The sequence below is a fragment of the Galeopterus variegatus genome, unplaced genomic scaffold (genome assembly GCF_000696425.1).
Source record: "Galeopterus variegatus unplaced genomic scaffold, G_variegatus-3.0.2 Scaffold639, whole genome shotgun sequence".
Taxonomy (NCBI): domain Eukaryota; kingdom Metazoa; phylum Chordata; class Mammalia; order Dermoptera; family Cynocephalidae; genus Galeopterus; species Galeopterus variegatus.
This window is the reverse complement of record NW_007726750.1, coordinates 103,880-125,938: the sequence shown is the minus strand read 5'-3', so window position 1 is coordinate 125,938 and position 22,059 is coordinate 103,880. Positions and strand designations below refer to the sequence as shown.

General features: G+C 41.6%; 1 protein-coding gene across 4 annotated transcripts in view; it reads right to left on the bottom strand.

Annotated features, from left to right (window-relative positions):
• APLP2 (amyloid beta (A4) precursor-like protein 2) overlaps positions 1–21,836 on the bottom strand; it is a 35,149-nt gene extending 13,313 nt beyond the window's left edge. For 2 of the 4 annotated variants that reach the window (XM_008570873.1, XM_008570874.1), the window contains exons 1-10: positions 21,667–21,836; positions 20,686–20,809; positions 11,881–11,993; positions 10,914–11,110; positions 10,290–10,498; positions 8,719–8,886; positions 5,680–5,810; positions 4,637–4,711; positions 3,342–3,500; positions 2,316–2,444 (exon numbers count right to left, since the gene is read on the bottom strand). In XM_008570873.1, coding sequence (XP_008569095.1) covers positions 2,316–2,444; positions 3,342–3,500; positions 4,637–4,711; positions 5,680–5,810; positions 8,719–8,886; positions 10,290–10,498; positions 10,914–11,110; positions 11,881–11,993; positions 20,686–20,809; positions 21,667–21,786 — 1,425 coding nt within the window. In that variant the 5' untranslated portion in view covers positions 21,787–21,836. The remainder of the gene's footprint in view (positions 1–2,315; positions 2,445–3,341; positions 3,501–4,636; positions 4,712–5,679; positions 5,811–8,718; positions 8,887–10,289; positions 10,499–10,913; positions 11,111–11,880; positions 11,994–20,685; positions 20,810–21,666) is intronic. The other 2 variants (XM_008570875.1, XM_008570877.1) reach the window with 1 other exon arrangement.
• Between the last annotated feature and the right edge of the window lie 223 nt (positions 21,837–22,059).

The window sequence follows — 22,059 nt, the reverse complement described above, 5'->3', positions numbered from 1 at the left end:
TGTTATAGGAAGACATCTACCATAGCTCTCTACGTTTTCTGAATGCAAAAGTTCCAAGGTTGTTCACCCTGCCCCGCCCCCCAAGTCATTAAAAGTTGCTTATTTTTAAAGCCTTTTGGGGTGGATTTGAAAGGTGATTTGGGCTAACATCCACCCTAATGACAAAGGGAGGCATGTTGCTGTAGCTCACACGAGCTACTCTAAGCAATGTTATCTTATCCCTGTCTGGTTAGACTTGTAATCACCAAGCTATTCCTAAAGAGGGTGCTCTAAGTCAATGAATTAATTATGAGGGCTTGAAGCCATTAAGGGTCAAAATGAAAAAAAGTTAAATGGAAAGATGCTTTTACTGTAGATTGATGTCTCTCTGACCTTTAAAGGCAAGCATGAAAGCAATTTAATTTTACATTTGCCATTCTGTCAATCAAGTAGATTGATGGGAAAACACAACTGCAACGGACCACCCACAGTCCCAGAGCATGTTGACACTGTTACACTGTATTTCCTCAGGCAAGTCACAGAGCCATTTGGGAGAGGATGGTTCCTATATCCAAAGGAGGACAAGAATCATAGGGTAGAACACTGGAAATCAGTATCTTTACTGTGACTCCTTGAGCTATCATATGAGGGGTGAAAGCAGAGTATCACTCATATCCAGGCAATTAAATACGGCACAAGTTATAACAGGCTGAATATCTGCAGGTTGTTCTAGTGTTTAGATAACAGAGCAGGGAACAGGCAAAAGGGTAATATAATTCAGTGGCCAACCTTTGCTAGAATTATAGGCTGAGAGCAGAGAGCAACTAGCACTCAGGAGAGCTGCGTTGTTCTACGACAGGAGGGCTTTACTCCCCACATTACATGGTGTAGCGGTTGAATCGCATTTGCAGGGATTCTATACTTATATAATTTAATATACTGATTACCACACAAAACAAGCCATTTTTCTGTAAAATACAACACAATAATCTAGTTTTTCAACAAAAAGTTAGAAAATGATTACATTTTTTAAAAAATCAAGCAGACCTGAAAAAAACCTGTCAAGATGCATGTATTTTTCCACCCTGGCTTCCCAGAGGCTCCTCTAGGATGCCTGGCCGCCTACTCCATCCAGTGTGAAGCAAGGCCTTGAGCTCCAGGCCCAGGCTGGTGCCTCCTGGGGTCCCCAGACCCAACCCCTTTCCATATTCTTCCCACTCTGTAGGAGTCTGAGTTCTTTTATTCCCCAAAACATCCAACTTATAATGTGAACTCTGTATATTTAAGGACAATTATTCTTCATCTTTACAATTAATGTAATTCTATACTAGCTCGTGAGCTGCTCATGGGTACTCAAGGGATTCAACTTTGTATCATCAGATGCTAGTATGGAGTTTGGCATGTAGAGGGTGACACACAAACTTCTGCTCAATAAATGGAGCAAAACTTAATCCTAATATTCCTAAGACCTCTAGGCAAACTACCTTAGATTATAATACACACAGCAGCTGGGAGGGAGAGCTTCTGGGATGCTGGGCAAGCACCCACGCTGTGAGTGCACCCCACACATACTAGCACTCACAATCAGGACAGCACTGTATTTAAAATATGGAAGAAACACAATCAGTGATGATGTTATCATTGCTGCCCTCTAGGAAACTAACAGGCCGAGCTACTAGGCTTCCTTGTTTAAAAGGAAGCTATCAGTCTTGTAGGCAAGTTCATTTTCCATAAATACAAGAAAGTAAAACTCAAGTTAATGTATGCACAATGCCAAATTAAAAACAGAGACCAGAAACAAACTTCCACAGACAACTGTAAAGCCGGACCCAGCATGGGACAAAACCCAGGAATGTAAAAGTGTCTGTCTAAACAAAAACCATAATGCACAAAACAGAAAAAGAGACTAATTTTCAATACCTGCTTGATACAGTTGTCTAGAATTTTAAATATTAAGTCTAATGATACCCTAAATCAGAAATAAACTGACATATAAGGGCAGGCCTGTGGCTCACTTGGGCGAGCGTGGTGCTGACAACACCAAGTCAAGGGTTAAGATCCCCTTACCGGTCATCTTTTAAAAAAAAGAAAGGAAAGAAAGAAATTTCCAAACTTTCAGAAACTTTAAGTACAAAGTACTTAACATAAAAAAGTAAGAATAAAAATAACACCTTTGCGAAAACCAACTCATGTACCAAATGCCTTTGGAAATCAAAAATCATTTTCTAAGAGCTAATAACAAGCACGACTAGCAGTGCTGGCTGACCATTAGTTCAGGCGGTGTGTTCCCACTGCAAGTACTCTCAGGGCAGCAATTCCTACCATGTCTAGTATACCTGGGATTTCATCTGGGCCGCCTTTTCTGGGTCAACAGCCAACACATGCTGGTAATGACGGATGGTATGCAGGCGATCTTTGTTCTCAGCTCGGACATAACGCCGCAAGGCCTGGAGAATGCGATGAGGCTGCGAGAGAAAACAGTTTTTTAATATCCAGAGACTAGAGAATTGAAAACAGACGGGAAAACAAAAGCTTAAAAACTCACTTAAGAACGTAAAGCTCAGCTAGGCACAAGAATGAAAGCTGTGGCTCTAAGAGCTTTTTAGCTTACCAAGTAACAGAAAACTATCTTTCCAGGTAAAATACCAAAACTAAGTCCCAAACTTATGCTGGCTCCTTAACAAACAGTGTTTTCCAGAATCTCTAGCCCATTGTCCTCTGATCTGGCCTCTTGCCTGGCTCGACCTCTGACACCTGAATTCAAGCTAGGCAGTCTCCTGTATCACCCAAAAGAGAAAAGATTTTACTGGCTTTTTAAAAAAGAGATACAAATATTCTTCTTTCCAATACTAATCCATCTCCCCAAAGCAAGGCAGGTTAGAATTAAGGGATTTAAAAAAAAAAAAAGTTTTAGAACACTCACATAGGAGTTTCAATACAAATTACTTTATCCTTTTCTTCATAATCTCATTTAGGAATGGAACTGGTTCAAAATCCCTTATTCACAGAAGGCATCTTTTCATTCTCTGAAAGTAAGGCTACCACACAAAATTCAAGAATTGGATAATCACCAACCAATATCCTGAGAGTCTGCTTTTCTGGTATAAAATACTTTCATATCACAGGTGGTATATACAGGCATAAACTAATGTAACGCTCAGCTTATATATGTAGACACTAGAACATAACACCTTTCCCTCCTTTGATCTTTCCTTACCTTCAGCTTTGCCAGAACTTGTCATAAAAATGTACTTTTTAACTGACCCTTGTGTCACACACTGGTGCCATGTACACACGCCACTTTTGGGCAGGCATCACTGAGGGTACGATTCACCAGCACTTTGGCTCTGACTACAACTCACCCGGGGTGGGTCAGACTGCAGGGCTGCCACGTAGTTCTCCAGAGCCATCCGACGGCGGTCATTGAGCATAGCTTCCACTCGAGCCAGGTGCGTTTCCACCAGCTGCTGCTTCTCGCTGGCTGCTTCCTTCTCCAATGCTTTAACCATAGCCTGGAAGTGCTAAACCAAGACAGCAGCAACAACATATAATCTGTGGCACCTGAGGAAATCTAACACAAGCCACCACAGACCCTGCTGCTTCTCTTTGCTCAGTGCCTGTGCAAGACAGTAACAGGTTCAGAGACTAAAACAAGGGTAAGCACAAAGCATCCTTCATCCAGTTTCTGTCAGGATAATTACTTCTTTACCAAAAGAGAGCAAGTTAAATCTCAGTGTCAGAGGGACTCCTCAGTATTTCCGTAATGGAAATCACCAGTGCTGTGAGCCCAATGCCGGGTTTTTCCATGTGTACTGCAAGAAACAGAATACTGTCCTTTCCACACTGGAGCAAGGCACCAACTTCCAAACCCTGAAACCACTGACCAACAGGAGATATGTTCTGAAACATAATCCAGTGATGTGGTAGGTTGTGCTGAATCATTCCTGTGAAAGCTGTGAAGGGTCAAGTCACCTGTGAGGTGCCTGGCCAGGTTCACAGGTACAGTTTCAGGCTGTTGAACTAAGTTTCCCTGCAAAAGATGCACTGGCTTATGTTGGGAATAAAACTCTAAGATTTTCTAGGTGATTGATAAAAATAGCAGAAGTCTTCCAATGAAGTGTTAACATCATGAGAAAAGAAATTTCAGCTCAACAATAACGGATTTATTTAAAATGTTCTTAGTTTTACAAAACCAGATCAGTCTTATGAACTGCTCCCTATTCCTGGCAACAGTCTCTTCTATTGAACAAAAATATAGTTTGCTGCTATGATTTTAAGGTTATATTCTAACAAAGTTTTTTCTGCCTTTTCACTTTTCAATTAGTCTGAAAAAAAAAAAAAAGGAAAGAATTCAGTACTGTTGGAAATAAGTCACAGCCTAAGAATGAAGATGACAGAAAACTTTTGCCAGAAAAGCAGAATTAACAAACAGCAGCTGAGCTACAGTTACTTCCTGGTGTGAATGGTGGTGGTGGGGGTTGTTTCCTTCTACCATAAGTGAGCAATACTAGAGGTGAAAAATAGGTCAGTTACAACTTCCTTGTAACTTTGGCCCTCAACTGAAAAGAGGTGTCAAATTCTAATTTCCTGGAGTTTGGCTCAACCATATTTTCAAAAGGTCAGGCCACAAGCTCTACCCTTGGAGCAGGCGTCATACCTGGATGAGGGTCTGCCTCTCTGTTTTGGGAAGGTTCTTGGCTTGAAGCTCGGCCTCTTCCCACTCCTTCTTTACCTAGAACAAAGGTCAAAAACACTATCACCAGGGAATAATCCCCTGAAATAACTCCCGCATTTTCTAAAAATACTGCCAGGCACAGAATCTAATGTCAGAAACTGCAAAAGGAAACTGTATCATATGATCCCTTAGGAGCGCAGGGTCGTTACGGCTTCAGAAGGTTCTAGGCCTCACCTATCCCCAGACGGAGGCTCAATTCCATGACCTCCTTGTTACATAACCTGGTGCAAATTATTTAAAAGCCTCTCTGCCTTAGTCTCCTCACCAAAAAATTGAGGTTAATACCGGCTTCTCAGAACTGATGTGGATAAAATAAAATAACGAGCATTTCCCAAAGTACATGCCCAACACTGGGGATGTGTAGGATTTCAGGTGGAGCTCAGGCCCAGCAAGACATTCCCTTCTCAATTTTCTTCAATCCTGAGTAAGTCTAGGAGAAAGTTATGCTTTTATGCTCCTGCTGCTCTAACATTTATAACTCTTTTAAGGAAAAGAAATATCCCAAGACTCAGAACCTTCAGCAGGCAACAGTTTCTGGAGCTAGAATTTATTAATATGTGTTTTCAACTAATATATTTTCACAATTACCATGATCTCATGGCAAATGATGCTAGCTTTCTATTTATAACAGTGATATACAAAGTTTCCTTCCCTAAAATAAAAAAAAAAAAATTTAAGTGAGTTGATGACGAAGAAAAATAACAAGCTCATAATAGTTACAGGAAGTGCTCAGCAGAGTGTCTCCATCACAAGTATTCGGAAGGTAACTATATCATTACGCAAATAAGGGATGGGGAAGGAGGACTAGTCTACCCAGAAGGTTGCTCCATTGATACTCTCGTACCTCACCTGTCTATACACATTTGGCATGACATTCTAGGGAGATGGTGTCATTTTCTTGAAGTATGAAAACCATGCTACCCAGTGCCAAGCTCCATGAAGATAGGGGAGGTGCCAAGGTTTACCCTGTCCATTCGGTTGCGGTGCCGAATTTCCAGCTGTTCCTTAGCCTTCTGGAAGCGAGCATGCTCGTTATCATCTGCAGAGGTCTCGAAATACACGTCAACGTCATTGGTTGGCAGAGGAGTCGGGGGAACTGAAACAAAATTACAGTGGGAGTTCTCTTTGGGGGCCAGGCACGCTGGTTAAAACCACACTGTGCTCTAGGAAAAACACCAAGCTCAGGACCTGCAGGAGGGACTCAATTTGTCTTGCAGCACACTACAGTGCAGGCTGCTGCTGTCTGCCAAGACTGCACTTCGTTAGATTACAGTGGGCAAGCTTCCTTCTGTAAAATCATCAGCCCTGTCACTCCATGCTAACAGCAACATACCAGTAGCTCAACCACCTGGTATCTTCAGCACCAATGAGGCATCCACTTAGGACTTTGGGGCAGGAAAAAAGGAAGGATGGGCGGCTTCTTCTATACCTTTCCTTCAGTGCTTGAAACCTGAAAACCTAAACACAAGCTGCCTTATTGCTTGTCGCTGACAGCATCTGAACAGAGATGAGGGCTGAAATCAGACCTGCAGAGCTACTTCCACAAACTTCTCTATTTTTAAAGAAACTTATTCCTCAGGCCCCTTCCTCTCTTCTGGCCATCTTTAGGTCATAACTTACTTTGGGCAACAGGTTCAATTGAACATTCTTTGTATACAGGCTGGGTAGAGAAAGTCCAAACCACTCTAGCTATAATTTTGAGTTTTCAACATCACTGAAGGACTCTTAGCCCCATCCCCAATAACAGGACTAACAAGGGTAAAACTAAGATGCTATATTTGACAAGGACACATGCTACCTTGGGCTTTCTGATCCATGATACTTAGACTGGCCTTTCCAGGAGTCCTCCAGAGCATAAGCCCATTGGAACAGACAATCCTGGCGCTGGTCAGGCTTAAGCTCTTACTGGCCTTAGGCAAGTGAGAATCTCACAGTGGAGCTCAGCCTTCTAAGGGAAAGGACCAAGATGGCAGGTTTACTCTGCCACCCTCTCAAGCAATACCTATGGAAACACCTACTAGCCCAACTCACTCAAGATTTCCCAAGCTGGGGAGGCATGATGTGTAACTTGCTTCATATATCATTACATAATTTTTGAGCTAAGTGGACAGCAAATGCCAAAATCCAACTCATTTTTAATTCAGAAACAAATTCACCTAATTTCCAGAACTGCATAATTTTAATACATTAAAGACAACTGTATAATTGATGGATATAACTACAAATTAGCCAGTTACTCGAAAGTTTTTCTGTCATAAGCATTTTTTTATTTGCCCCTTTTTAAGTCCTACCTACATAAGTTTGAAAAGGATCTCAATATCCAACCTTCAGATTAACTAAATTAGAATATTAGCAAACCACATTCCCCAAAATACTCAAAAGTTCAGTGATGTAGAATTTCAAGCACTGACATCCATCCACGCCAATACAAACGTGGCACCACCAGCAACACCCCTGCCACGTGAAGGCTTATGAGTTGGCGCATACCACTGGCTGCATGAAGAACATACAAAACACAAGCTGCCTCCACCCCCCCGGGGTGCCTAGGCTAGAGGCCTGGTCTGAAGACATCCTTTTGTCTGTGCGAAATGACCAGCTCGCCAGTCCAGCACATCCGCCCACCTTAGCCCCCTTCGGAGAGGGACACGAGCGTTACTACTGGACCCCTGATGCTTCCAGACCTTCAAGCCCTCCAGCCAGGGGCACTGCAAGTACACAAACTCACTGCTTCTCCTCAGCAAATCTCTAAGCCACAGGACATGGCAATTTTACTGACCTGCCATTCCACTGAGTCTTACAGCATGATCTGTCTGATCCTCTAGGTAGAGATCGGCATCTCCATATTCAGCGAGATCTTTAAAGATCCCTGATCCCTCAGGGTTCAACCCAAAACTGTTTTGTTGATCGTTAGTTTGAGCAGTTTTACAAAGTAGTAAGTATCACAGTAATTTCTCTCTCTCAGTCTTTCCTGAACAAACAAAACTTATTCACCAAAGTTGCCCGGAAGACTCATTTTATTTCACTTTTAACCTTTCCACTGTAGAGCTGGAATGAAAGGACTACAAGGATGCCACATTATATTAAGATTTAAAAAACCTTTGGTGGGGGTAGAACACGAATGCATTTGAGTTAAAATCCATCAGAAGCTACAGCCAAAAACCTTTAGAGCAAATACCAGGAATGAGCAGCAACTCATTATTCTGATGAATTCCAGAGTAGGAACCAAGGAAAACTGCCTGGCCTGAGGATTTTCCTAACACATGGGTTAGTACTGCAAGATAAGAGAAAAAGGGTCTTAAAAAGGAAAGTGGTAACCACGGAGAAAGGAAAACTCTTTTCCTACCTATGTCTAACATAAATCCAAGTTCAGTTGAACTTCCATGGTGACTAAAGAACATACCAGCTGAAACTCCCTCACTTCCTAAGGCTCTGCATGACCCAGAGTTGATAAAACATCGGAGAAACAAGTCACTACCGCTTGGCTGCAGAGCTCTCTCCCTACCTAGAGAGCACAAAGCAAGACATTTCAATTTTCTGCACTCCTGAAAATATCCCATTGTGACTCCTTTCGAGATCAGGCGTCCCATCATCCGGCATGCATTTGAGGGGTCAGCGACAGGGCAGTTCAAGGACAACAACGAGAGACAAAGCCCAGAACAAGAGCATGTGCAGAACTCTTCCGTTTACCCTTTGGTGCCTTTCCACTAGACACAGCCCAGAGCATGGCTGCCACAGCGCCCAGGAGCCTGCACCAGGGAGGGGACACATCACCACCACCACCACCACCAGACACACGGTGAGCACAGGACATGGAAACTGAGCTCACGCCCGCCATCAGGAAGGCTAAGCCTAGATCTGGAAAGCACAGAGAGCAGGGCAGCAGCTGACAGAAAACACCTGAGTCGCAGGGAGCACCACACAGACGCAGTCACAAGGACGGCGGGGAGACAGAACGCTGGACAGGACAGTGCTGCTGCACAGGGCCAGCGTGAGGTGGGACTTACTCATCGCTTTACACACAGCCATACAATAATCCTCAGACTCAAAATTGTTCCTGTTGCCGCCGCAGCCGCCATATATAAAGCGCACGCACTTTCCCTTGGAGAGGTCGAAGTACCAACGAGGCATCACGGCCCGGCAGGGCCCCGTCATCGCCTCCTGGGAGCAGACAGCTGTGTGAAAATGGTCAGAGTGTCAGCAGGACAGAGGCAGTCGCTTCAAATGCTGCAAATACTACAGGCCAGCCAGGGGTGGGGCAGGGTGGGGGGAGCCTGGCTGACCCACTCTCCAAGTCAGGTCAGTCACTGTGAGCATGTGGTCACCTTCCACATAATGAAGATGTTTAGGAACTGAAATAAGTAAATTTTCTTTTGCACTGTCTGGAGTCAAGATTGATAAATGGTTGACATAGAGGGATTCCTTGTCTCATAGCTCTGTGAGCCTCATATTTCTGATCTGTGAAGTGGAGATATTTGCCTGGTTTGTCTATTTTGGTGGTTTCAAGGACCCAAGGAGACAATGCAAGTGGAAAGGCTATTTATGGTAGTAGTACCTGGAGTAAAGACTAAAGCACCTGGAAAGGATGAGTGTTTTCCATTTTTACATTCTCCAAGGTGAATCATAAACCCCTAGACTGGTTAAATAATTTCCCTCAGGTGGGTCCTAAATAATTCTTCAGATATTTGGTTTCAACTATAACTGGTTTCAAACATACAACCAACAGAGGCTGTGTGTAGACGGCTCTGGAACTAGCACAACCACCTTTTCTTTTATTCATTGGCAAGATGAAAAAATGGCAGATTCCAATCTTACCAGTAGGTCACTAAATCTCACCCTTCCAACTACAAACATCTGCAAATAGGGAAGCTTACAGATTGGGACACACTCAGGAACAGAAAAACTTCATAAACCCCTAGACTGGTTAAATAATTTCCCTCAGGTGGGTCCTAAATAATTCTTCAGATCTTTGGTTTCAACTATAACTGGTTTCAAACATACAACCAACAGAGGCTGTGTGTAGATGGCTCTGGAACTAGCACAACCACCTTTTCTTTTATTCATTGGCAAGATGAAAAAATGGCAGACTCCAATCTTACCAGTAGGTCACTAAATCTCACCCTTCCAGCTACAAACATCTGCAAATAGGGAAGCTTACAGATTGGGACACACTCAGGAACAGAAAAACTGAGAAAGTTATCCCCATTCTAAAAGGCTGTGACTTGAGCAGTAATGAAGAGGGGAGCTCTTCTTGGAGAGAGAATATTTCAGGCTAAATGTGGAAGAATCCAGCTGAAGGGTGAGCTGTGCTGTCTCTTCTAGTCTACGGTTCCTGTTCTCTAATTAAATCCTTCTAATGCAAACTCTGTTTCTCTAATTCAATCCCGCATCTCTCCCCAAATATGCCTTCCTGCCTGTCCTGTGCCACCACTGTGCTCGAGAGCTGAATTCACCTTCGGTGCAGAGATATCATCTTTCTTTCTTTCTTTCTGTGACTTACCTGTAATGAATGCAACACAAAGGTCTAAGTTAATAATTACCATGAGGATTTTAAAGCCACAGCTTTACACTGGGTTACCTTTAACATCATGAGTAATTTCCTTGTCTGAAATAGTGCCATCGCTGCTGGGTTCAGTTGGGTTCTCCTCATTGTAGTCATCTCCTTTAAAGGTGTCATAATAGTAATCGCGGTCTTCCACCACGTCCTCCCCTTCTTCCTCGTCCTCATCCTCCTCATCCACAGCTGCTCCTGTGAAGTCTTCCAAATCTGCTTCAGTAGGAAATTCACTAAAGGCCACAAAAAAAAAGGAATGTTAATACCAATTCCTATGCACAAAGCAAAACAACGATTCCCTCTCCTATTCTGAAACACAAAAAGAGAGACAGGAAATAAGCTCAACTCACATTTAACTGTGCCACTAAAACCCTCAGCCCAGCTACATCAGCAAAAGGGAAGAGTGAACACAGACTGCATTAACCTGCAGAAAATAATGTGGCCCACAACAACATAAAGCCAGAAGTCGCAAGTGCTCCTGTGATCAGCTATGGCTAAGCTGAAATGCAAGCTGAATCAGCTCTAGCATAATAGGGGAACATCCACCTTACCCAGAAGTGAGGGGCAAACAGCTAACAGCCAATAGTCACTTTCACAGAACAGCTAACCAAAAGGCAAATGATTTTGTAACTCAGGCTAAGAGTTTACCTTTTATAAATATCATAGTCTTCCTCTTCATCCTCCTCCTCTTCTTCTTCCTCCTCTTCCTCCTCTTCTTTTGACACAGTGGATTCAATGATCTTTGTCTGAGGGCAGCACACATATTCAGTGCCATGGAACAGGTCTACCCCACAGGGTAGCAGCATGCCGTAGCTATATAAGGTCATTCCCTGAGTCAGGCATGCCTTGAAGAAACCAAGAGAATACATCAGAACACATTCCGAAGGAAACTTGGTCGCATACTCCCTGATCTCTAGTTTTATCCAGAAGAAATTCTTATCAAATCACTAGGTAATGCTCTCTTATAAACACATACATTTTTTGTCAAAAAGTTGTAATGCTATTATTTTAAACTGTATAAATTTTACTCAACTTACAAAACAGTGAACACCATCTGGCTCAAAAATACTGAAAGCACAAACTTGGAAAAAATTAAGAAAAAGGAAGTTTCTTCTGGTAATTATCAACACCAGTTAAAGGTTGTCAATGCTAATATATTACTGGTGCAGCAGGCACACGAAGAACCAACGTCACTACAAAAGACAGGAGTAAGAAAGTGCATTTCTCTCCAGCAAAAGAATAAAATGGTATCTAATCCTGTCCGTGTACATATGTCCAGACCCAGATTTTCTGTAATTGGCTGTTTTCACAGTCCTTAGGGTTTAGGACAGCCTTCCTGGGAGCTGTGCCAAAAGCATACAGTATCCTTGCTCAACAACCCTTTTTAATATCCTTAACTTTAGGAGCTGAACTGTCAACACTGTACTTCCCTACAAAAATATCTATTCCCCTCTCAAATTTTTTTTAATTTAGAGGACAGGAATAATTGTAAACCTTGAGAAGATAAAAGGAAAATAAAGAAAATTAACTTAAAAGCATGATGAGGTTTAGAAAAAAACACTACTTTCTCCCCTGACAGATACACCACTTGATTTTTCCCCATCCATCCTCTTACCTCTTTGACTACAGTGTGCCAGTGCTGGTGATTCTCACAAACCTCCATCCGCTCTTTGTGGAAAAACTGGCACTTTTCCGGAACTAGCAGAACATCACTTACAAATTCACCCACTGGAAAAGAGAACGAAGCAAATCTGATCATGATTCAAGGTGAAAACAACCCTTGTTGCAGATTATTATGACAGTTATACAGCCAGGTATATACAGGGGCCAACTGGACAGCGTAGCTCCAGGCAGGAAGCCACAGGAACTCACCATGCCATCAGAGTCTCGCTGCCAGGGACTTTCTCATTATGACAGTTATACAGCCAGGTATATACAGGGGCCAACTGGACAGCGTAGCTCCAGGCAGAAAGCCACAGGAACTCACCATGCCATCAGAGTCTCGCTGCCAGGGACTTTCTCTATGTTTCTTTTTCCATGATCCCTTGCAGTCCCATTGCAGGGCTGCAGCAATGTGTGACAGAAGCATATAAATAGGGTTCCCCTCCATGACCACTTCCAAACACACACAACTGCTCCCCATTACCTCTGAGTTCATGAATATTATTCCTAGGCTCTTACTACCCTATTTCTGCGCACACCTGTACTAAGAACCAAATACCTAGGAAACTAAGACTGGGTGTTCTCCCAAAGAACAGATGAATCTTGCTTTAAACAAACCACCATTGTAATAATTTGACTCAGGTAAGAATCATCAATGGATAAATAATTACAAAGTATAAAGGTGCCTTTACAATGGGCAACACTGGCAAAACTACCTTAACCAGGTGGGCAACTTAACAGCATGGATAATGAACAGACTGATAGGTGTAATGGCCTAAGAATATATCACCTACACAGCATTTCTGCAAAAATATATCATTTGAATCAAATCATGATAAAGCAATAAGATAAATCCAAATTCAGGAATAGTCTGTTAAACAAATGGCCTGGACTCTTAAAAATTATCATTATCGGGCCGAACCCATGGCTCACTCGGGAGAGTACGGCGCTGGGAGTGCAGCAGCGCTGGGAGCGCCGAACGAGGCCGCAGGTTCGGATCCGATATAGGGGTGGCTGGTGTGCTCACTGGCTGAGTGCAGTGTGGGCGACACCAAGCCAAGGGTTACGATCCCCATACCAGTCACAAAAAAAAAAAAATAATAATAATAATCATTATCATTAAAGATTTTTTTTTTCCTTTTTGTCCTTTTTCGTGTCCGGCAACAGGATCGCAACCCTCGGTGCCGCGCCCACACCTCGCTCAGCCAGTGAGCAGGAACCGGTCTGTATGTGGGATCTGAACCCTCGGCGGGAGCGCCACCACGCTCCCAAGCGGAGCACTGTAGCAGTGCGCCACTGGGCCGGCCCCTCATTAAAGATTTTTTTAAAAAAAGACTGAGGAACTGTTCTACATCAAAAGTAATGTGATCCTTCTAAAAAGGAAGCTATAAAGGCAATTATTTGGACATTTAGGGAAATTTCTGAAATGTGATAACTGTATTGTCATTACATGAGAGAAATGTCCCTGCTCTTAGGAGAAACAAGCTAAAGCATTTAGAAGTGAACTGTCATGATGTTCCAAATTACTTTTAAATGGTTTAGCAACAAAAAAAAGTATCTAAGACACACAGATAGATAAAAGCAAAACTGAAGAATCTAGGAAAAGGATATAGAGGTATTCCCTATTACAGTTTTTCTTTAGATATAAAACTTTTTAAAAATAAAAAGCTGGAAGAAAAATATACATAGCTATTTACAGAAAAACAATGGTATCTGATTTGTTTCCACATCATCAGGGGTAGATGGGAGTGGGGCATATTTGAATAACAGTGGCTCATGAACTGTTAATGGTCATACAGTTAGGCAACAGGTACAAGAGGGTTAATTACATTATTGTCCCTGTATTTGGATATGTTGGTAACCTTCCATATTAAAAAGTTAAAAACATATACATTGGATTATTGCCCAGAGATTCTGACTTAGTAGGTCTAAGTTGGGACTCAGTAATTTGCACTGAAAACATGTATCCCAGATGCTTCCAACACATCAGCCACATGCTCCCCAGAGTCTGAGAGGAGGAAAAGAAAGGAAGGAGAGGCATGCTCAGCTCAGAGGGAGGTGCATAGAGCCAGGGAAGGGAAAAGGAAGAAGGTAGGCTAGCCTCCTGGGTTAAAAAGAAGGCGGGGGAGTATAAGAAGAAAGTAATGTGGTCTAATTTCTTAGGGCTTGTCTAGAGGAAAGTCTGTGTAGACCCATACCCCAGCTTCACCATCACAGCCGGGTCCTTTGGGACTCTATGCCTCAGGCCTCAGTCTCAGTCACTGGAGAAGCCAGTCCTTCAACTGCCCAAGTGGCAAGTGTAAGGGAACAGCTGATCTGGTAAGTGGGGAAGGTGTTTTCCTGACATCACAGGCTGGAACAGTAAAGAGTCTCCCTACGTGAAAAAAGTGTTACAGATGACAGGTTTTATAGCACTACTAGTATTATTTTGGGGTCAAATAACTCCATGTGACACTAAAGCAGAAATACAAAAATGATATAGTGCTGCCCCTGAGGGCTCTAAAAACTCTAGGGGTGGTAGTACCTGCATACAAACTTTACCCATTAACTAGACTTACAATCAATGCTTAAAAATAACAAAAAATCCAAAGGTAAACTAAGATCTGCCTCTACTGGGAGAAACAACCCTGGTACTCCATCTAAGTAGATATTACTTAAATTCTGACACCCACCCAGCAACTCACATTCTTAATGTGACAATTTTTGTATTTGTTAGTTTATAACAAAAAGCAACAAAAGCATATATTAAATGTGCAAGTGTATATAGGGTTAAATACCGAAGTTCAATCTCAGCACTGTCATTTACTAGCAGAGTGACCTTAGGCAAGCTACTCAAACTTTCTGTGCTTCAGTTTCCTTATCTTGTTGTCGTACAGACTAAATGATCTATAATAATCTAAACAACACATGAAAAAGAAGAAAAACTGACACGCAGTAGGCACTATGTGTTAGCTCTAACTATTGACGTTAATGTTATTTTAAAGTCTTGAGTAACTAGTTTTATACAAAGCTACTATATAATCATAAAAGAAATCTATAGTTAAGCCACATTTAGTGCACTTTAATTTGTAAAATCTCACTTTCATATGTATAATTGCAACATAAGAAAAAAATTTAAAACAGCAATTTCACTACTAGATGTATATTCTACAGAAACAAAAAACCTTTTTTTATGTGTAATGAAATACTGTGAGGGTACTTGAAAAAGTTCATGGAAAGACTGGTATCACTTTTAATTCTATTTTTCCGTGAACTTTTTGAAGTTCCCTCATATGAAGCAGGTTAAAAATGAATTAACTAAGTCTACTTATGTAACATCTTGGATAAACTCCAAGTTGATGTAAAGTAAAAGCAAGTTGTAAAGTATCAGGTACAGTATGATACCATTAATGTAAATTTTAAAATACAGAAACAAGTTGTTATAGATACATACATATATAGAAAAAGTATAAAAACATGCATGAGAATGATACACAATAACTGGGGTAGTGGTCACCTCTAGAGCAAGAGAGGGAGGGAAGGAACAGTATGGAAGGATGGAACTTTGGAACATTTTATCCCTTTATCTAGAAAAAGAGATGAAGCAAACATAGCAAAACACTGAAGAACTCAAATCTGGATGGTGAGTACAGGAGTGACCACCACATCACGTTTTATCTTTTCAGGGTGTCTGAAATGTTTCAGAGTAAATATAAAGTTTAAAATCAGAACATTTTTTGTAAATTCCTGAAATTTAATAAAATAATTAACTCCATGCTAAACTGTAAATTTAAATTCCACCAATCATCAGCTATTCCATGACTGAATCAGTCTGACCTCTGAAAACTAGAAAAGAATTAACACTATTGAATTTGAAAATAAATTAATATCTAAAAATAAAAAAAAACTAAGAGCACTCTTTGATTCAGCAATTTCAATTCTAAAAATATTCCCTAGGGAAATAACTAAGCAAGTGAGCAAAGATATTCATTACAGTGTTATCAATATCAAAAAACTGGAACCAACCTAAATGTCCATCAAGAGAGAATTAGCTAAGTGACAGTAACCATACTCGATAGACTACCATGGGGTCATAAGAAATACAGTTTATGTCTATATTTAAAATGGAAAAATTTCCATGATGGTCTGATAACTTAAAAAATCATTAAACAAACAAATAAGACAATAAACACACCCCATATTTCTCACCCCTCCTTAGGCAGGTTAATTTGTAAAGTCTGTTTGTCTTTTATTCAAAGATGTATGTATCTTTAAGAGCAGCAGGTAATGGATGCTTAATAAATGTCACCTTAAAAAAAAAAACAAAACAGCGATATATAGTATGATCCCATTTAGGGGGGAAAAAAATGATTAAAAGCACACACGTTTCCATGTGTATTCAAAGAAAAAAATTCTCTCGTCTATACTCCAAAACGTTAAATGTGTTTTTGCGCCCTGCTACCAAAGTAAACTTTTATTAAAAAATAAACTTCTTGGGCTGAGCCCGTGGCGTACTTGGGAGAGTGCGGCGCTGGGAGCAGCAGCGCTCCTGCCATGGGTTCGGATCCTATATAGGGATGACCGGTGCGCTCACTGGCTGAGCGTGGTGCGGCCGGTCTCAAAAAGGAAAAAAAATAAAAAATAAATAAACTTCTTAAAAAAGTAAACATCTAAAAATAACCAAAAACCATCATGTGCTTACAAAGCTCTCTTTTAGAACAGGAGTCAGTCTGCATACAAATGTCAGAGATGACCAAAACTCCTGCCCCCAAAATACCTGCATCTTTGCTTCATCACATATCACCCGCTCTGTTCTATTTGGGTCACGCTATTTCATTATTCAAATACATTTTTAAGGACAGCCAGGAAGCAATTAGTAGTAATGTAAAACATAAGGTTTATTTTGAGAAGGAAGAAGACTGAACTGTAGCCTCTCATCAAGTATACTTAAACACCCATTAAAAGAGTGTCACACTGCTGGGCAGCTCCACACATTCTCACAATAGGGCAGAGCCAAGGGATGCAGTGAACACAGACGCCTGCTGATCACACAACACCAGACTTGATGCAAACACTGCTAGCAACCTGTGTTCACTCTCACATTGCCATCAAGCGTGGCAATCAAGGCACTACTCTTGCCCTCAACCTAGCAAAAACAACAAGCAACAAAAATAATGCCTGAGGACAGAGGTAAGAATCCCAGGACATCCAAACCAATTAAGAGAGGCACCCAGTCAGCCTCTATGTAGCTTGTTCTCCTCAGTTCCCACCTCCTCGCCTGCTGCAAGGCTTTGGGTTTGCTGGCAGCACTATGTTAATGAGGGCTTCAGACCTGAAGCCAGACACACCACTACCTCTCTACACCAACATGTACTATTCACCTTATCAGGTACAAAAGGACTTCCTGTGCTTACTTTTGGACTTTTGCTTTGGCGGTGCTGATTATTAGCCAGGGTTGGTTCTACCTGGGGGCTCAAAGGGGAGGTGAGGGTAGAGGCAGCAGAGAGACATTAAAATGTTCTTCTTCTTAAATGATAACAAAGAAGAATTGGTGGTATCTTTCCTACTTCCTCCCTTAAACCCCAGTTACTTTGTCCCTGCCAGTTTAGGCTCAGGCAACTGTATTATTTTAAAATAGTAATGGATAACTCCACTTACTGGCTAAGAAGTTGTCCAAGTGAGCGCTGGGGTAACAGATAACTGTCTGAATTAATTAACCCCAAAGACTGTATAATGCTTTATTCAGTGGCCACAGTATAAAGAAGATATCAAATGGCTTATGGTCAAACTGTCCTTTATGAATGTAGTGAATGACAATATCATTTCACCTTCTGGTCTGTAACACACTGAACAACTTAAACTACAGCATTTGGAAAACAAAGCAATAAAATAAAATTTCTGTGTACCAACTCTGGTGGCATTCTTGAGATGTAGTTATTATAAATAGTATATCCTATGTTCTAGGCACTGTCACAGTGCTGAGGGGATGAAGAAAACTACAACAGGGTCCCTGCTTTCAAGGTGTTTACAGTGTAGTTGGAGAAAGATCTATAAACAGACAATCACTGCTTGGTTATGTAAGTGAAGTCCCAGCAGCAAGGAGTATTACAGAAACCTGGATATCTGGACAGAAAAGAAGGCCGGAAGGCTTCCCTTAAGGGAGGTGTCCCCTGAGACATGTCTTAAAGGAAGAACTCCCCAAGCAAAGTAAGCAGAGGAAAGTCACTCCAAACACTGAGACCTGGGTGGTACATGGCCAGGAACTCCAAGGTGGTCACGCTGATGGAGTGTGAAGCTGGGAGTGATAAGAAAACAGGGCAGAGTTAAGCAAGGGCCACATTATGGAGTTTTTCAGCCACAGTTCTTTACTTTCTTTGACTTAAAAAAAAATTTTTTTTAAGTAAAGAAGACCTACTAAAGGGTTTTATACATGCAAGAAACTTAATTCGATCTTCATTTTAGATCACTGAGGACAAGAGAACTGAGAAACACGCATGAAGGCTGCTGTCCCTGTCCAGACAAGAGATGACAACAGGCTGAACTGGAGCAGTGGGATCCAGTGGAAATGGAGCATGTAGTCAGAGATCCCTGAGTTTTCTCAACTCACAGCACTCTGAGTGTCTTAGCAATTTTTCACAGCACTCCCAGGCCAAAACAACACCTATAAGTTAAGTAGCTGGGTCCAACAACAACTTGAGCATTTATGTCCCAACACTTTAGTGCCTACTGAGCACTGCACACCCTCACAGCACTCTGAGTGTCTTAGCAATTTTTCACAGCACTCCCAGGCCAAAACAACACCTATTTAAGTTAAGTAGCTGGGTCCAACAACAACTTGAGCATTTATGTCCCAACACTTTAGTGCCTACTGAGCACTGCACACCCCCCAACGCTGCAATCAGACTGAACACCATCATCCTCTTCTTCTGCAGTGACTTTCATGGGATACCTGCTTTTTATCGTAGAAATCGATGAAAACACAGGTTCACAAAAGTATGAGGTCATCGAAAGGAATGAAATGATCTCATGTTGAAACTGTGAACTACCTCTAACTAGAAGTTTGTGGAATGTCTGGCAGATGTCACAATGTTTCCCCTTGAAAATCAACAATATCTCACAATGCCCTATGAGTTTGGTGCAATGCCCCAAGGTACTTTTGCGCACACAGTTTGGGAATATGGATATAAAACATATTTGAGATATAAAATTAGGCTAGTTTGAAAACTGAGTGGATGTGGTAGAGAAAAGGGGCACTGGAAGAGTCACAGAGGTCTCCCAGGTCCCATTCAGATGTCTGGGTAGGTAGTGGAGCTAGCAAATGAGAAGAACAAACAGGAGGAGGAGATCAGGCTGCCAAGCCTTTAGGGGAATGGAATGACATAAAAGGAAGAAACAATTTCAAGTACTTTTTATCTACTGTCTGCAAGTATTCAAGAATGATCTCCTTTCATCTGCAGTTTGAGAATTTTACCAAGTGTGAATGAAACCTCATACCAAGATTTCTCAGAGCCAAATGGAATAGAAGAACATCCCTAAACTACATTGCACAAAATTTTTAACACGTCTCACACTGCTGTAAGACGCTCAGTTTTAAAACAAATGATGTTAAGTATACACAATGTCTCTCTCCCCCCTACTAAATGATTTTAAAACAAAATGAACCACTACCTATTTCAGGTACTGTTATTCAGGGCTGGTTCTTCATGTTGCTTGGCTACTGCTCCTTGCCACATATGAGAATGAGAAAAGCGATGCGTTCCATTTTGATGTTGTCTGTAGTTTAAGGAAAGGTTTTTTTGTTTGTTTTTGGCAGCTGGCGGGTACAGGGATCAAACCCTGCACCTTGGTGGTATCAGCACCACACTCTTACCAACTGAGCTGACCGGCCAGCCCTAAGGAAAAGTTCTAATGAGGGGAGGGAGAGGAATAAGTTACACTAATGGCTTGAATCAGATAAACCTACAGAACTACTGGAGATGTCTGTGTTAACACTATGTCTATGCTAATCCTATCATGGATCATCTAAAATAGACTGTTTTGCTCTTTTAAGCTTCTGTGACCAAATCATTCCTGAGTCACCCAGACTACAAATATGTGAGTATAATTTGGATGGGTCAAGCAGTGAATAGTTAGGCTGAATACATTCGCTAAACATCTAAGCACCAACTCTGTTTTTGGGTACGAAACTATTACAGTTTTACGCAAATTGGCTCCTCATGTTAACACCAACAACAGAGCCATACACACCCTTACCAGTCCCAAACCTTTCAGAATGGTGGGCCCCACAGGGCCTGGTCCTGGCACCCTGAGTGTCCTCAGGCTGCTGTGAGTCACTTTACTTCTGAAAACTACCCAAAGTTTGGTCTAACAGTGCAAATGTGTGTAGCATAAAGGAAGGGAAGCAGAGGACTGTTCTCCTTGGGCTGTTTTCTTTAGCATCCCTCACTACCACCCCTGTAAAACATTAATCTCAAACTATTCATGTAAGGAAAAGGTGGATTGCTCTGTGGATAGCGCCCTTAACTCAGGGCCATGGAAAAGGCTCGTCATCAAAAGACAGTAGGATGTCCACGTGGGAGCGGCAGAGTTAGTAACCACTGAAAAGAGGTCAACCATCGCCACCAGAAAGCAGTAAATATCCCAAAGACAAATGCCTCCAATAAATTCATACAGCCCTCAGCTTCTTAACAGATGTAAATATTTCACTATGAGCCAAGGGAAAATTAAATTTAAAAACGGGGAGAGGGCACTTCCTGAAAAGTAACCAAAGAACACTCACCAAGACACTTGAAAGGTATAACAATGTGACTTTTGCACTGCTTCTTGTCCCTCCGGCACCAGTTGTCAATACTGACTGGCTGGTTCGCTTCCATAACGTTGGTGATCTGTAGCTCTGGATACATCTGTTAAGAAAAACACACACACACTACATCGACCTGCAGATGGACATTCACCTACAAGTAAGGATAAATATCTAAGTCTACTCAGTCTCCACCCTTATCCCATATAAATCTAAAGTTGCACTCCACTACCCCTGGTTCCAACTGAAGTCATCAAGTAGTAAAAAGATACTGTGACTATTGGTTTTCTTTTGACAGGTTAGATTTCTGAACACTTCCATGCATTCTCTTTAAAAAATGAATCCGTATTTAAGGACAAACAAAAGCAGCAAGCTTTCAGCCCAAGGAATCAAGTTTACTTACAGAGTATGTGTAATTGCTCAGTTCATAAACTAAAACATTTAAGAGAAAAGTCTATGAAAATATCTGTTAATGAAATTATAGAACAACACTTCCCCCCTGGCCCTATGTGCTAGACTTGGCAAGAAGGTAAAACAGCTCATGTTCTTTTCTTTTTGACCCAAAAGGTAAGTTGAACTGGAGCTGAGGTGACCATTTACAATACTGATGGCTTTCTATCAGCAAGTAGAAAACACAAGCATACACAGAACATGTTTTTCTCTCCATCTTCCTAACAAGTGGGAAGACGAGAGAACCAGGCTGTGCTGCCATGGTGCTTGCCAGGCTTCTGCAGTGTTCCTTCCTGAAAGAACTGAGAGCCTTTAGTACACACAGGCAAAGCCTTTCAGGGGTGTCTCAATCATCCCATACAGTTAGAAACAGAAGTCATGGGGCTCCAGTTATTAGCATCTTGATCTTAGGTCAAAAGAGAAGAATGATACAATGCCTATTTCTAAGATAAACAGGTTTAATTCTGACCCAGAAAAAGAGTGGTTTTAACTTTCTGGCAACACTCTCACCTCCTGACAGTACTGAAGAACTTCTTCTTTTGTTCCAAAGCAGCTCTTGGTGCCTGTTGGGTCAGGTTCCCATTTCCCAGTCTGAATGTTCACATGCATATTTAACTTCCCACAAAACATTGCAATCTGAGGTTCAGCAACAGCAAATCCTGTTCCAGCGTTGGCTGCAAGAGCCTACCACAGACGGAAAAAATTCCAAGTTTACTCCAAGAAGATGGGGCAAAAATCTTCGTTATTTACTATTTTTATCTTCACAAACAAATCCTTTTCCCCAGGAACTGAGCCAGAATAAAAAGAACCTTTCGAGGTATATGTTTCAAAGTGAGAGGTCAATGGGAAATCTAACCCCCACTCCCTATCTGAGATACTTATAACTTGAGAACATATAACCTG